The sequence below is a fragment of the Eucalyptus grandis genome, chromosome 2 (genome assembly GCF_016545825.1).
Source record: "Eucalyptus grandis isolate ANBG69807.140 chromosome 2, ASM1654582v1, whole genome shotgun sequence".
Taxonomy (NCBI): domain Eukaryota; kingdom Viridiplantae; phylum Streptophyta; class Magnoliopsida; order Myrtales; family Myrtaceae; genus Eucalyptus; species Eucalyptus grandis.
The window spans coordinates 50,152,609-50,169,812 of NC_052613.1; the positions used below are offsets into that span (position 1 = coordinate 50,152,609).

The 17,204-nt window shown below is 41.6% G+C and overlaps 1 protein-coding gene across 1 annotated transcript; it reads left to right on the top strand.

Annotated features, from left to right (window-relative positions):
• The first annotated feature begins 140 nt into the window (after positions 1-140).
• LOC104433391 (putative pentatricopeptide repeat-containing protein At1g26500) lies at positions 141-2,583 on the top strand. The gene has a single exon (XM_010046117.3). The coding sequence runs from the start codon at positions 168-170 to the stop codon at positions 1,677-1,679; it is 1,512 nt and encodes a 503-aa protein (XP_010044419.1). The 5' UTR covers positions 141-167; the 3' UTR covers positions 1,680-2,583.
• The last annotated feature ends 14,621 nt before the right edge of the window (positions 2,584-17,204 follow it).

Below are 17,204 nucleotides of genomic sequence, written 5' to 3' on the forward strand. Positions count from 1 at the left end.
ACGACGAAACGTAGCCTAAATATTAGAGTAAGATTAGAGTAGAGATTAGAGTAAAAAAAAAAAAAAAAAAAACTAAAAATAGGGTCCTGCAATTTTTGAAAGAAAAAGTAAGCATCAAATGAAACGAGCTTGCAGTCTCGCTCAAGGATCTCATCTCACCTCACCAAATGCAAGCCGCCCTCGCCAAACTCCCCAAACCTCTCGCCTCCGTCCTCTTCCACCTCCGCCCATCAACCACCTCCGCCGCCACCGCCACCGCCACCGCCGTCGATCCCTCCCACCTCCTCCGCGTCTCCACCATCCTCTACCAGCAGCAGGACTCCTCCGATTCCCGCCTCCACGCCGCCCTCCGCTCCTGCCCCTGCCGCCTCACCCCGGAGTTCTTCCTCCGCGTCTGCAACAACTTCCCCCTCTCATGGCGCCCCGTCCACCGATTCTACCAGTTCACCCTAACCCTCCCCGACTTCCCCCACTCCTCCCTCACCCTCAACAAGCTGGCCGACGTCGTCAGCAAGTCCCGGAACGTCGCCCTCTTCTGGGAGGTCCTCCAGGACATGGCCCGGCGGCGTCTGGCCAACGAGAAGACGTTCAGGATCGCTCTGAAGACGCTGGCTCAGGTCAGGGAGCTGAAGAAGTGCGTGGGGTTCTTCCACTTGATGAATGAGAATGGTTGGGGTTATCGTGTGGAGACTCTGAACATGGTGGTGGAGTGTCTGTGCAGGGACAGGCTGGTGGAGGAGGCTAAATATGTGGTCTTTCAGTTAAAGGACGTGGTTAGGCCTGATGGGGTTACTTACGGGTGGTTGATCAGAGGGTTTTGCGACGTGGATGACCTGATCGAGGCCTCCAAAGTTTGGAACTTGATGGTGGATGAAGGGCTCGAGCCGGAGGTTTGGGCGTTCGAGGCCATGATGGAGAGATTCTTCAAGAGTAACCGGTATGATGAGGCGATGAAGATCTTTGGAATGATGAGGATGAGGATGCTGGATCGGTTGGGTGTTTCCACCTACAGGCTTGTGATCTCTTGGATGTGTGAGAGAGGCAGGGTGACTGAAGCTTATATGGTGTTTGAAGAAATGCTTAAGAGAGGGTTCGAGACAGATACTTCGACGGTGGGATCACTTGTTTACGCGCTGTTGGTACGAGGCAGGGTGGGAGAGGCTTATAAGATTGTAGAAGGGATTGAGAGGCCGGACATTCACGTGTACCATGGATTGATCAAGGGGCTATTGAAATTGAAAAGGGCGAGTGAGGCGACCGATGTTTTCAGAGAGATGATAAGGAGAGGGTGCGAGCCCATAATGCACACGTATATCATGTTATTGCAAGGGCATTTGGGGAAGCAGGGGAGGAAAGGACCTGATACGCTTGCAAATTTCGACTCCATTTTCGTGGGGGGATTAGTGAAAGCGGGAAAGTCATTGGAAGCAACCAAGTACGTCGAGCGGACGCTGAATAGAGGACTTGAGGTGCCTCGATTTGATTACAATAGGTTCTTGCATTACTATTCAAGTGAGGATGGCATACTCATGTTTGAGGAAGCGAGCAAGAGACTGAGAGAGGCGGGCATGATTGATTTGGCTGATATACTCGAGAGGTATGGCGAGAAAATGGCGACTCGAGAGAGGAGGAGAAACAGAGCAGCCGAATCATGTGAAGAGCTTAATGAGGGTGAGTAGGTGGAAAGGTTCTTCTTTCACAGGATCTTCTCAATGAGCGGCTGATTAACAAAAGGGATATTCATTTTCAGAGCATGTTATGGGACGAGAGGGTTTCAGAATGTACATATCAGATAGAGAAGAAGTCTGGTGTGGGCTGGACTAATTTGCTTGCAATTGTTAAACTTTGTGCACGCATATGCCTATACATGCACTCCAGGGGATAGATAAACGGGAGAAGCTCCTGAAGCCCTTTCTGTGCTTAATGGGAATACATGCAATCCATTAAACAAGTTGAGTCAGCTCAGTCAGTGACACGGTTTTCAGGTTCTGTTTTAGCGATCAAGAAGTGAACCAGCACGAAGCGTGAAACGTTGTGTTAAAAGTAGAGATTGATGTTTTCCTGACCTACGTGGAGGAGATGACAAGCATAAAATTGAGATCACTGATGTAAAAACTCTTTAAGCAGAAAGACAAGCTGGACAGAACTCACATGTTGAAGTGTGTTGTCATTGTCATCGTTTCCTTGGTAGGCTATTGATCGAGCGATTAATCTGCTGTGAAAGCTCTTACTCCAGTTTATCTGTACCTCAACTGAATGGAGTTAGACCAGCCAAGATATTGGAAACAACCAATGCCATTCAAAGCTAATTCTATGCAAGTTCCTCTGGCATGTGGGCGTCGCAAAATATCTGATCCCTCTATTTTCTGCTTGAATCTTCCGTTCTGCTAAAACAAACCCCTTGCAGTTGCATGTACTCAGCTGGAAGGTGCAGTCCAAGTGGGAGGACGGCCACTTGAGGTCACTGGAGGCATAGCACGGATGTTGATGTCGAGGGGTAGGGTTTTTAGATGATTGATGCATGTATAACTTCGATAATTTTCGCGGTGAACCGAGTGAAAATATGAAGCTAAAATTTCTTTCGAGCGTGTTTTGCGTATGAATAGCATAAAGATGATGTACTTTAAAGTGATTGAATATAACCTATAAGGGTCATGACCATTTATGTACTCCGAAATAAACTCGAAAATGGCTCCACTTTCACGCCTTTTGCAAAATCGCAACAATTGTAATTTCAAATTTTCATCCACTAAATTATAATATAAAGGAACCAATATCTACTGGCGTATTACAGAAGAGGACAAGATCATAATTGTTATGTCAATAGTGATTTTTTACAACCTAGATAATAAGAAACTGGAAGGATGTAAAATGGTGGGGCCGATTCAATAAAAAACCACGAATTTTAGGTGTTGTTCAAAATCTGGCCCGAATTTTATTTTGTCTCAACAAAAAGTACGAACTTTAGGTACTATCCCAAATTTGGCCCGAATTTTATTTTATCTAAAAAAAAGTACGAATTTTAGGTGTTGTCCAAATCTAGTATGAATTTTATTTTGTCTAAAAACAAAGCACAAATTTTCACTTGTGTCCCAAATCTAGCCCTCCGTTAACTCTCATTCTATAGTCATCTGACGTGGTATTTCCAGGTCAATAATAATATCCAACACAGTTAAATGATGCTGCATTTAAGTGTTTGGAGGAAGTGTTAAATTTAAGCGTGCCCTTCAATGGGGAGAACTTTACAGATGATTTTCATGGGAAAAATAATTCAATAGCTTTAGTTCCAAGGGGACGAGACACATAGCTAAGGCCATTAGATCAATTAACAATTGGTAAGCTGTTTGCAATGTTAAAAGTTGGGTTGGAAGCAGAAGATTACATTGCCTTAAAGCAATATATTAAAAACGTGTGCATCTTGTAGTTAAATAGAGATGTGGAGCCTATTTGTAATAGACTTACTTTATTTTGTCTCAAATAAAGTTCGGGCCAGATTTGGAACAACACCTAAAGTTCGTGCTTTTATTTATAGAATTGGCTCTAAAATGGTGAAAAAAGTAAATGTGCCATTATCATGATTGGTTCAAAAGTATAATGGACTCAAATATTAGGGCAAAAAAATAAATGTGGAAATTAAACTTGGCATGGAAGATTTACATAGTTGGATTGGGCGTTCCTAGACTTCTGGAGGGACATTGATGAGATACTCGATTATAATTAAGATGAAGATATGCAATTACATGAAATGCGCATTGGCTAAAGCGTGTCCCAATCCAAATAATAGCCCAACAATGATTGATATTAACTGAGAGATACACGAGTGTTTACTCATACACTCTGGACGGTTCCTAGAGCTTTCTCGCGAGTTACGCTTGATTACTGATAAGACTTTTTTTTTGGTCGAAAAGTAAGATTTATATAGAAGGACCAAACCGATTACAACTAGCAGCAATCGCATCAGCGTAAACAAGTTCTAATAGATGGGAAGGGGGAAAGACAGCCCAATTACTTCGCGTGGAATCTACCCTATGGGCCTTCGCAGCCCAGTCAGCAGTGACATTTGCCTCACGACGACAGAAGGCAAGGGAAAGATTAGGAAAAAACGAAAGCAGGAAGACAGTTTCGGAGAAGAGGCTTCGTTCTATCCATGCCGGAGGGCGCTGACCCTTCAGTGTCTCGATGAGGATCTGGCAATCCGATTCCAGAGTCAGTGCAGCATGAGAGAGGCCTTGATCGAGCAAATGCCGGAGAGCAAGCGAACAAGCATGGATCTTTGCCTGTAAAGGTGAGAACGTAGCAAAGCTGTCGAAGAAGCCATCGGTAAGTTGTCCCTGCGAATCATGACACACACAAACCATAGTCCCTTCCCTGCTTCCCAGTTGATAAGATCCATCAATATTGACCTTTAAAACCCCCGGATATGGGGGTTGCCATAAAGCTCCGCTATTCTGAAACAGAGTGGCGTTGCAGGTGGAAGAACGAGCAACAGTAGTAGCCACATGAGATTGAAGCAGTGCTTCTTCAGCCACATGATGCGGATCGGGAATCTTTCGTCCAAAAATAAAAGCATTTTGAGCCTTCTAGATGTGCTAAAGGACAGTGGCGATCACTTCCGGACCAGGTAAGGGTTTCTATTTGCAAGCATGCTCTATGATCTAGTCTGCTATATGCTGTATATGCCGAGTTTGAATGGGGAGATTAATCTGGGGATGACTCCAAATACGCAAAACCTATGGATAGAACAGGAACAAATGTTCCAAGGTTTCAGGGTTGTCTTGATCGCAAATAGGACATGTTGGATTTTCAATGATATGTCTATAATGCAAATTCGCTCTCGTCGCTAAACTATTTTGGCATAGAAACCACAAAAAATGCCGTACCTTAGGAGCAGTGTGCATTTTCCACAATTTTTGCCATAGCCAAGTTGGGTGTTGATGTGAGGTTGAGGGTGCGCTGTTGATTCTATTATATGTTGAATGTTTGATATTGTGATATGCTGATTTCACTGTATAGTCACCATGAGTTGCAGCAGTCCAAATAAGTTTATCCTTGGCAAATCTGGGTCGTACCGGAATAGATGCAATCTGGTGAACCACCTGGGAGTCGAAAAATCTGTGGAGCAGAGAGTACTTCCATGTGCTGGTGGTGTGATCGATAAGATCAGCCACTAAAGTAAGCTCTTCTCGTTGAGGAGGTCCAGTTAATCTGCCAATAGGTAACCACCTATCTTCCCTAATTCTGATGGAACTCCCATCTCCTACCGACCAGCAAACATATGGTAAAATAGCATCACGTCTACTTAGAAGACTCTGCTAGCCCCATGATGGGCGAGAACCTTTTTCTACCTCATCGAACCGTGTAGTTGGAAAATATTATCCCTTAAAGACTTTACCCCACAACGTGGACAGCTGAAGAAATATGCGCCATGCTTGTTTACCAAGCATGGCTAAGTTAAAACTGAGGAGATCCCAAACGCTAAACCACCAGCTTCCTTCCTTTGTTTGAGTATCTCCCAATTTCACCAATGGATTCTTGTTCGTTGTCGATCATTCTGCCAACAAAATCTTGCGATTCTTTGTTCAATAGATATACAGAGAGAAACAGGTAATTGAAATATTGACATGGCGTACTGGTGATATGGATTGTGCCACAGCCTTTAGCATAATCTCTTTCCTCGCCTTTGAGAAAAGATTTTCCTTCCAACCTTCCAATCTAGTATTCACTCTAGCTATTATCCATGAGAACATATCCCTTTTCGACCTACCCCAATCAAATGGTATACCAAGATATTTTCCACAACATTGCAGTATAGGTACTCTAATGGCGTTAGCCATATTTTCCTATAAAGAAGTAGGGCAAGATTTACTAAGAAAGATACCAGATTTGTTGCGATTTACCTCTTGACCCGTGGCAAAGCAATACTGATTCAATAGATTTGATAAAATTTGACATTCCCGAACTAATCCTTCTACAAAGAAAATAGCATCGTCTGCAAAGAGAAGGTGTGAAAGAGTTGGGCACCATATGTTGAGTTTTATACCTTTTATTGTATCCATATCGAGTGCACTATGAATAAGAGATGATAATAGATTGGATAGGAGGATAAAAAGGTATGGGGATAGAGGATCTCCTTGGCGAAGGCCCCTGGTAGGATGGAAGGGCCTAAGCTGCTCGCCATTCATGCTTATACAAAAAGATGTAGTGGTGATACACTGCATGACCAGATTATTCCATAGTGGATGAAAGCCTAACTTAAGTAGATAAGCATGTAAGAAATCCCATTCGACTCTATCGTAGGCCTTTTGCATATCCATCTTGATAACAACATGAAATTTGCGCTTCCTCCTTTTAGATCTGAGTTGATGTAGAACCTCCTGAACTAATAAGATGTTGTCTTGTATCTGACGCCCACTCACAAAAGCATATTGTTCCTTAGAAATGAGAGTTGGTAATAGAGATTTTAGTCTATTTGCAAGCACCTTAGAGATAACCTTATAGGCATAGTTGCATGAATTAATACGGCAAACCGATCAAGACTCTTAGGGTGAAGGAGTTTTGGGATCAAAGCAATAATTGTTTTATTTAAGGCTAAAGCTAAATAGCCTGAGGTAAAGAAATGTTGAACCTCTTTGAAGAGATCGTCCTTGATGATATCCTAATGAGTCTTATAAAAGAGACCAGTGAGGCCATCAGGACCGGGAGCTTTGGTTGCTCCTAGTTGAAAAGTAGCTAGCCTCAACTCTTCCAAGGTCAACAATGACATCAAAACATTGTTCATGTTTGGCGTCACCACCGTAGGACACTGATCTAAGATAGGTCCAAAGTTGAGTGCACCCACTATGGTATATAATGATGAGAAGAAAGTAGTTGTCATCTCCTGAAGCTTGCTGGGATCCCTGACCTAATCCCCTGTTTCATCCCTGAGCATACTAATCTTGTTCCGCTGTCGCCTCTAGATTGTAGTTGCGTGAAAAAATCGTGTATTGCGATCCCCCCATTTCAGCCAATGTATTCTAGATCTCATGGCCCAAAACTGTTCTTCGCGTTGCCATGCATTGTGTAATTCCTTTTTCAAAGCCATAACTTTAGATCTCTCATAAGTAGTCATAGTCTGGTTAGTGATTTGTTGAAGCTGTTGCTGGATGTGAGCTATGCGAGTATGATTATTTCCGAATTTGATACGACTCCACCTAAGCAAAGCATTAGCAACATGCCGTAATTTGGCGGAGAGGCTCGAATCCACCAGCGAAACCGAATGCCAGGAAGAGTTGATGATCTAGCAGCATTCACTGTCCTCATTCCAAAAGGCTTCAAATCTAAAAAACCACTGACTCTTCTTTCTATAAGCAATAGTAGATAATAAAAGAGGACTGTGATCAGAGGCAACAACAGTGAGAGCGCAAACTTCTGCCGAAGGAAACTGTAAATGTCATGCCAAAGAACAAAGAACCCTGTCCAGGCGTCCTCTGATAAGTTCATCCCCATCTTGATTATTCTGCCAAGTGAAGGTGCAACCTTTCGATTCAAGATCCATGAGAGTGCAGTTAGTTAAGACATTTCAAAACGAAGACATACATGAGAAATTTGCTGGTCTTTTGCCCATCTTCTCCCATGGGTAAATGATGTCATTGAAATCACCTAGGCAAACCCATGGAGAATGATTCTCATAGCTGGTAGTGCGCAGCTCCTGCCATAATATCTGCCGAAGGGGATATACCGCCGGAGCATGAAGACAAGTAATACGGCAAGTGCTGTCATCCTCAGTATCATGACAGAACAAGTCAAAAAAAAGAAGGGGTCGACTTGATCGAATTCAAACAAAGGCTGTCATTCTAGAAAAGAGCCAAACCCCCAGCTGAACCCACCAAACTGACCACTCAAAGATTCCCAAAATGGAGGCTGCAGTTGAGATGTCGGAGAAAGACCTCACTATGTTTAGTCTCCATCAAAAAAAGAAGATTAGGCTTTTCTTTAGCCATCAGGGCTTTAAGCGCTTGAACCGTTAGAGGATTGCCCAACCCCTAATAGTTCCAACTCAGAATTTTCATTGATGAGGTGGTGGCTGTTGAGGGCTAGCCACCTTCGCCCGTCGATCAGCTTTTGGTGCTTCCAAAATGGGAGTATCAAGAAGCACAGATTCATCAAAATTAGCATGAACAACACCTTTTAGGTCATAAGGGTTATAACGCCTTAGTTTCTTGGCAGGTCCTATCTTTGGAGTAGGATGAGAAGCCTTGGACTTCTTAACCTAAAGGGATGGAGATTCCTGAACCTGAACGCCTTTTAATTTTTCTGTGTTAGGTATGAGAGCAGTGGTGAGAGGACAACTAGGTACAACACCAGCCAGATGAGAAATCCCCTTCAATTTAGCTGTTGCAGGAATGAGCGTTGTATGACTATGCGTCCCTTCCATGATCAGCTCTTGATTTTCCTGATGTGCAGGTGCTTTAACTCGATGATCTGAATGGAGTGTTGGGCTAGCCGTTGTTACTACATCAATAACGAGTGGTGGGGGCAAGAGTGGGATAAGCGGGAGTTGGGAAGGAGGGGTCTCAGGTATACTATCTTCTTGACTGTTCCGAGAAGTTGGGAGGGTTATAAAATGTTTGCCAGTAAAGACTAGCTTCTTTAACTTTAGCTTTAAGCCATGGACCATAGACCATAGTATCCCATCCTTCAACTTTTGACTTATCATAGGGGATCTCTTTACAAAACATAGCATAATGGCCCAACCTTCTGCAAGAGTAACAAAAATGAGAAAGTCGCTCCTAACGAAAGTCAATCCAGAAGAATTTGCCCTCTATACGAATCAGTTTACCTATCCTTAAGGGATCTTGTAGTTTCAGTTCAACCCTCGCCCTAACAGTCCGTGAAATCATGCCCTCTTTAGTATCAACTCGCACTTCAATTACCCGACCAATATCTTGCACTGCCTTAATAATCATCTGTTCAGTAGTCCATTCCAAAGACATATCAAATATTTGTACCTAGAAAACACAACTTGAGAAATCATAACAATGCAAGGGAGTATTAGACTGCCATGGCTTTAAGATTACTAGGTGACCCGAAAAAAGCCAAGGACCTCCATCAAGAACACGCCGTTTATCGGCAATATAGTGGAATTTAGCTACGTAGAGGCCATCTTCACGCTGTGAAATTTCAACTCGGTCAGTCCTCCATGCTTTCTTAAGTGTACTTTGAAATGCAAGGAAATTTATAGGAGGGTTTGACAGAATTCTGCACACCAAAATTAGGCTACATTCCACCAATTTTGCAGGTGTGGGTTGTTCGTCCCAGCAATCTATATTATTCTCTGTTGTAAGTCTACCCAATCTTGAACAGAGAGCAACTAGGCGATTAGAGTCACTATGTTCTTCGGAGTCCATGACGCAGAGAGGATAGCATTTAAAGAAGTTAGGGGCAAGCTAATTGGAATCGCACTGTGATGTATAGTCAGATAAAGTCATATGCCAAGAACCCACATGCAAAGGGAATTTCTGTTGAAAGTCTCAATATTTGACAAGAAAATAGGGGAAGATAACCATACAGTGAAAAGAACCAAGTAGGATTGAAGACGGAGACATGAAGGGGAACATTTGCGTCAAATTCGGACCGCCATCACTTCTGTATACGATCACAGTAGTCACGAACACAGTAATTCGGATGAGAAACAGAAGAAGACCACCATGGATGTAGATTAGATGAAAAGTAAAGGGTGCGGAGAAAATTCGAAATGTAATTTGGGGTTAGGGTTTTAATAGCCATGAGTGGCCATGGGTAAAAGAACTCTGCATTTTGAGAGGAAGAAACTCTGCATTTCGAGAGGAAGAAACATCTGATAAGACTACGTTAAAAAAGTATGTTCTCAAAATCAATTCCTCATACCTTCGGCCGTCTGATGAAAGTGGCCCGGACATTAAGGGCGTGCATGTTTTCGTTTCTGGAATCTGTTTAAGAACAGATTTTTTGTTTTTTTGTTCCCGGGAACAAAAAAAGAACAGAAACGCGTTTGTTTGCGTTTCCGTTCAAAAACAGTTTTTTTGTTCCCGGAACAAAATTGGAACAAAAAAAAAGAAACAAAAAAAACTTACTTCTAGAATCTAGAAACACTTATTGAGAGCCTAAAAAGAACAAAAATTAAAAGAACAAAACCGGAACACTTCTGGGTTCGTTCACGCCCTTCTCTTTCGTTCGTGCTCTCCCTTTTTCCGACGTCTCTCCCTTCTCTCCGGCGCCTCCCACTCGGCTGACTCTTCGGCGACTCCCCACTCCGCCGACTCTCCTCGCCTCCCCACTCGGTGACTCTCCGGCACCGACAAATGGTGCTCCTTCACCGGTGAAGCTTCCGAATCCAGGTAAGTTTTTGCTGCTCCTCCTCCTCCGTTCGACGACAGCAGGGACACTCGCTCGAGCCTCAAGCAAGCGTTGCTCGCCCAGATCTGCGGCAGATCTGGGCAACGGCTGCTCGCTGGAGCTGCTCTACCGAGCTCGAGCTGCTCTGCTCGCTCGAGTTGCTTTGCCGAGCGACCAGAGCTGCTCTGCTCGCTCGGCAGAGTAGCGACTCTCGCTCGAGCAGTAGAGCAAGGACGCTCGCTCGAGTTGCTCTACCGAGCGAGAGTCGATGCTCTGCTCGCTCGGCAGAGCAGCACAGCGACACTCGAGCGAGCGTCCCTGCTCTGCTCGCTCGGCAAAGCAGCGGAGCGACGCTCGATTGAGCCATTCAACAGGTGGATCCTTCGATTCCGTAGGGGATTTGAGTGATGTTGTGTTGTTGCTTGATTCGGTTTTGGAAGGGGGGGAATTTCAGTTCATTGGTTCGAGTGATGTTATGTTGCTCATGGTGCTGTGGAATGGACAGGTTGGTGAAGCTCGTGGCGAGGGCGTTCTACGACGATTTCACCACCAAGGGGGGGAACCAGCCGGAGTCGGGGCGCAGCGACAACCGCGGCATCGTAAGAAGGTAAGAACCAAGGGTAATGCTGCCTTGTGTTGGCTGAATTTCATGGTTGCATATTATATGTAGCATTACAATGAAATGCTCAGGTTGATCATTTGGATTTCACAGCTCAAAAATAGGTTGGAGAGAGTAGTTGTTTAGGTTCATTTGGAGCAAGATTGAACTTTTCACACTTTCTTTTATGGTAGTGTTTGAAATATGACCTATATTTTGACACGGTAGCTCAAAAACAGGTTAGATAGAGTAGTTGTTTAGGTTTCTCACAATGCTGTTTATTTTATTTTGAGCATTCTGTTTGATTGATCATTGCTAGTCATAGTACTATGTAGTTCTTGTAGCTCAAAATGCAACTTATGATCTGTTTTACACAAGTTAGTTCAAGAATTATCAATTTTATCATTATAGTCTTCTTGGCTTGCATCTCTTGAGAATGATTTTGTGTATGTCATATATAGTATTATGTTATTGATTTAACTCCTAACTCATATGCTACTCAACCGATCAAATATTAAATGGCATATGAGAGATAGACATTCAGTGCAAAGTGGACCGAGTCTGTAACCAACCTATTTATTGGTTTGTTGGTGGATGAGGTCAAAAAGGGAAATCGGACCTCTTCTACTTTCAACAAAGCAAGGTGGAGGAATATACAGACTGAATTCGTTAGACAAACAGGATGCCGATATAGCATGGTCCAGTTGAGGAACAAGGTAAACAAACTGAGAAAATAGTATAGCAGTTTTCAGAAACTTATGTCTCAGTTTGGATTTGGTTGGGATAATGTGAATAAAAGAGTTGTTGTCGACGATCCAAGCATATGAGAATCTCATATCAATGTATGTTTTTCTAACTTTTTGGTCATTTTGATGTCATTATATATATAAATTTTAAAATGTATGATTATATTGCTGAAATGTCATTATTGTCAAAATTGTAGGAGAATGTAGAGTGGGAAAAATTCAGGAAGGATGGATTTCCTCGGTATCCCGAGCTATGTATTGTATTTGGTGGTACATATGCTACTGGGGAATATGGCATTGGAAATGCTCAAGATGTGACGGTGTCGGAGGAAGATGACAATGGTGATGACAGTGGTGATGGCAATGTAGGTGGTGACAACAGTGGTTATAATGCATATGGTGACAACAGTGGTGGCAATGCCTATGGTGATGCTGGTGGTGGCCATACAGATGACTTCGGTGATCACCACACTGATGAGAGAGTCTTTACATAAGAATATGCTGCAACTTCAACTCGTGGAAAGCACAAATTGGATAGGACTCCAAATACTAAGAGGAGAAGGAGGAGTACCCAAAACAGTATTGATGACACTTGCAAAGCTATACAAGACTTTTTGAAAGTTAAGTCAAGTCAATCTGGTAGTGGCTCTGCGACCTTTGGGGTTATGCCATCACCTGTGGCCCCTTTCTCTGTAGCTGTTGTGATGGATATTCTGCTTACTATGCCTGAGATAGACCAAGATCTTTACAATAAAGCAGTGGATCGAGCATGCGATAGTGCCTCATGGAGGGTGACTTTCATTAAATCCACACCTGAAAGGAGAAATGGACTTCTTTATCATCTTTAGTAGATGTTTGGAAATATATTATGAATTGAATGGGGTTTCATTAGATTGTATAACTTATGTTATCTATTAATATGTAGTTTTTAAAGATATAAGTGTTGAGACTCTTCGTACTTATATGTAATGGCATCTTCTATTTGAGACTATGACTTATGTTATTGATTGTTATTGGATATATTTTCAAAATCTATATTGATGTTTTTATATTTTTGTGATGGTATAGGTACTATGGAAGATGGATCAGATAGTATATGTAGTGAATAGGTAGAACAAGTTCAACAATTCTTGGATGATGATGATCTTTGCATATTGCTAGCGTGGTTGTGCACGGTTGCAATTGACCCGTCCGTGCATACAAGAGAACCCATTAGGGACAGCAAATTATTAGGATCCGAATGGATAATGGAGATTGTTTCTGGACATTCAGATAGGGTATATGAAGCATTCAGGATGGAGAGGCATGTTTTTATGAATTTATGTGATTTGATGAGAGTAAGAGGTTGGTTAAAAGATAGTTGATATATTCGAATAGATGAACAAATTGGGATATTCTTATCTTTGGTTTGTCATGGTAGCTCAAATAGAGATTTATGTGAGAGATTTCAACATTCTGGAGAAACGATCAGCAAGTATTTCAACAGAGTGTTGAAAGCAATTATCAAACTTTTAAAAGAGATAATCAAACCACCGTCCTTTGATGTCATCCCACAAGAAATTCTTATGGATCCTAGTCATAAGCACTACTTCAAGGTATGATTTTTATATCGACTTTATACTGTCAAATACATGTAGTTCATAATCTTATATAATCTTAGATTGGTAATAAATTGACAGGACTGCGTAGGTGCTCTGGATGGCACCTATATAAATGCTATTATCCCGGTGTCTTAGCAGGTTCGATTTAGAGGCAGGAGAGGGACTATCACAGAACGTGTTGTTTGTTTGCTCATTTGATATGAAATTTACTTTCGTGTATGCTAGATGGGAAGGATCTGCCAATGATTGTCGAGTGCTTTCGGCAGCACTCGAAACTCCTCAATTGCAATTTCCCCGACCACCATCTGATATTTACTTTGTTTATATTGACATTTGTGATTATATTATGGTTGAATATCACAACAAATTTATATATATATATATATATATATATATATATATATATATATCATGTTGTAGGGAAATACTACGTGGCAGATTCTGGTTATGCAACACTTCTGGGATTTTTAACTCCATTTAGAAAGGAACGGTATCATCTCAACGAATATAGAGGGAGTGGGAGATGGGCAAGAACAGCAAAAGAGTTATTTAACTATAAGCACTCTTCACTAAGAAATGTAATTGAGAGGTCATTTGGGGCATTAAAGAATCGCTTCACCATTTTGAGACATATGCTTCCATTTACAATTCGGAAGCAAGAACTTATTGTAATTGCATGTTGTGCTCTTCATAATTACATTCGTGATCAAGATAGGATTGACAGAAATTTTTCCATATATGGAGATCCGGAGTATCCATTTGGACCTACAGAAGTGGAGGTTGCGGATGATACATCGAATGAGCAAATCATCCTGGGATAAACATGCTTAGGATAAGTATTGCAAATAAAATGGCAATGGATCACAATATGCATGAGATTTGTTGACTTTTGTAATATTTTTTTTAAGTATTCATTGTGATGAAGTTGAACAATGAATTATATTGCTTCATTATTGTGATGTCATGTATGGAAGGGTTCATGTTGAGATGTATAAAATTTTCTTTTAAGTATGCACATATGACCATGTTGAAAATATTTTTCTTCACTAACCATTATCAAAATTAAATTGATAAGCATTTCATGAGAATGGGAATTCAATATCAAGTTTATATGTTATAAAAATAAAAAATAAAAAAGTACTTGAAAAAATTTGATACAAACTTTACTTACAAAATTTTCTACCAAATATGCCATATGATTATATTCAAAATGTTTGTCTTCACTCACCATGAACAAAATAAAATTAATGGGCATTTCATAAGAATGAGAATTCAATATCAAGTTTAAACTTTATTAAAGAGAATCATTTTTTGAAAAATTTAAAACAGAAATTTTGTGTCGTTTACCAAATGTGTTTCTGTTTTTTTTTTTTCTATTCTAGAACAAAATTGATTGGAGCTACCAAACGTGTTTCTTTTTTTTTATTTCAAGAACAGTTTTTTTTACACTTACCAAACGCGTTCTTTTGTTTCAAAAACTGCCCGAACAAAACACTTTTATTTATTTATTTATATTTACGTTCCCTGAACAATTTTTGAAACAAAACGTTATCAAACGCGCCCTAAATTTCTTCGGATAAAAATGTGGCCCACATTGGATGAAAGTGGCAGCTGCATGTCCGTAAGCCAATGTCGATGTTCGGAGTATCTTGATCAGATGCCAGCCAGTTGTAGCCAGACATCGGAAATGCAACTTTCCAAAATCCTCCACTGTTCCAAAAGTAAGTACGACAGACTTTCCAGTTGTAGCCCGACATCGAAAATGCAACTTTCCAAAATCCTCCACTGTTCCAAAAGTAAGTGCGACAGACTTCCCAGTTGTAGCCCGACATTGAAAATGCAACTCTCCAAAATCCTCCACTGTTCCAAAAGTAAGTGCGACAGACTTCCGTCCCGAGCACACCAAACATCCTCTGCTCACTTTGGTTTCCCTTGACCTCCAATTCGAGTAAGATCTATACTAAAATAGGTCTAAACTTCGAGTCACGTTCCCAATGATTGAAATCATTTATTTTGAGAAGGCCTAAAAGGAAGTAATCGTAGAATATGGAATTCAAAGATAAAAGAAAAGTGGACGTAAGTTCTTTTTGTTTGTATGGAATGAAAGCGAGTGTAAATTATACATGATTGCGGGGGAAGCATCATTTTGGTGCAATAATGTATTCCCCTTTCATCGTCTACCCTTAAACATACTATTTTAACTTATTCATTGTTTTATCCTTATGGATTAAGCAAGAAAAATTCATATTCCTTGACAAGTATACAAAACCTGCATTCAGACTAGTAACCACTCGTGGGCACGCCGTCGATTAGACATAGTACTGGAAGATCTCCGATAACCACTCGGGGCCGCCGTCTGCAATTCGGACATACGTCTCGCGCGTGCGTGTACCTCAGTCATATATGTCCTGTTCGTGATGTTGAGGGCTTAATTTTGGAGTACTCTCTTCATGCAAGTATGCTGATTTTGGCTCTCGAAATTCGAAGGCTCTCATCTTCCCCCACTTCCCGTTGTTAGGCATGAACTTTAATGTAACCGCTAAGTGTTTCCTTTTTAATTTTTGATGTATTTATTTGTATATCATTCAATTCCACCATTTTTCAGTTTTGACAGAATTAATCTAGGATGTTAGTCTCTAGAGCCAGTAATTTTGTTTCACTTTTTACATCATCTTCTTTCTGTAGTAGAACTTCAAAGGGACGGTGATGCAAGTCTTGACGAGCTAATTGGTTGGTGATGGATAAATGCCGCACAAATTACTTCCCGTTTCATATCCGGTTTCCATTAATCGATCTGCCGATCTTCCATCTCGAGCTTGTCAGCTTGGTGGAAGGGAAAGAGAAGCTCCTGTCGACTAAACTAGCTCTGGTCTCTTCCTGCAACCGTATGACAACAAAAGGAAGAAACCATTTTTCAAAAGCGCCTAGTCAGATTAAATACTATTATACAACATTGAATTGCATATTGGTCCATGGGCTTCCTCTTGAGGTGGAGGAAGACAAAGCTCCGTGAGGGAAGTGATAATTTGATTTCGATGCCTGACAGGAGAAGAAAGTTCTTTGCTGCACTCGGGTTCAGTGGACGAGGATACGCATTGACTGGATTTATATCTATTGTGCGCGTGCGAGGAAACTTCTCTGCAGAGATTAGTATGATCCTTGCTTATATATCAAGAAGTAAAAGAGGGCTATATTCTTCTCAAATTTCCTTCCGGTAGGTGGAGAGAAGCGACCAGCGCTAATAATCCCCTCTGAGCGTCACCACTATGAGGGTCCTCCATATGTTATGGAATGTTTGATTTGACTCATAGATTACTTCATACCAAGTGGCCAACGTTGATGAGTACATTGGCTCAAAAGCTAGCAATTTGGACTTCTCTACACATGAGGTGTGTCGGAAGTAGGCAATGTAGCATCAGTTGCTTACAACATAAAGTGAACTCGTGATTTTGTGGAACATGGATGAATCCTTAGTCACTAAAGTTATCACCTTAGTGACTTTTTATTGTGATCTATGCACTTACATATCGTGATGAAATGCACAAAAATAATATCAAATTTTAATCTGAACCTCAAATGCATGTCCAATATTCACACACTTCCTCTCCCTCTCGATCTGTGACGCGATGTCTTGCTGCTGCTACGGTCAACCCTTCACCTCTAGCCAGCTCCCCCGGAGGTATTCTCCGACGTCGATGTGTTCGTGCAAATTTGTGGGCTTGTGTGCCCATATGCAGATGGAGATCGCCGCAGCAGCCTTAAGCAACTACCAATGCTAGGTCTTGAAAAGGTAAGCGGGGGGGACTAAGGACCTGATACGCTCGCAAATTTCGCCCCCATTCTTCATGGGGCGATTAGTGAAAGTGGGAAAGTAATTGGAAGCAACCAAGTACGTAGAGCGGACAT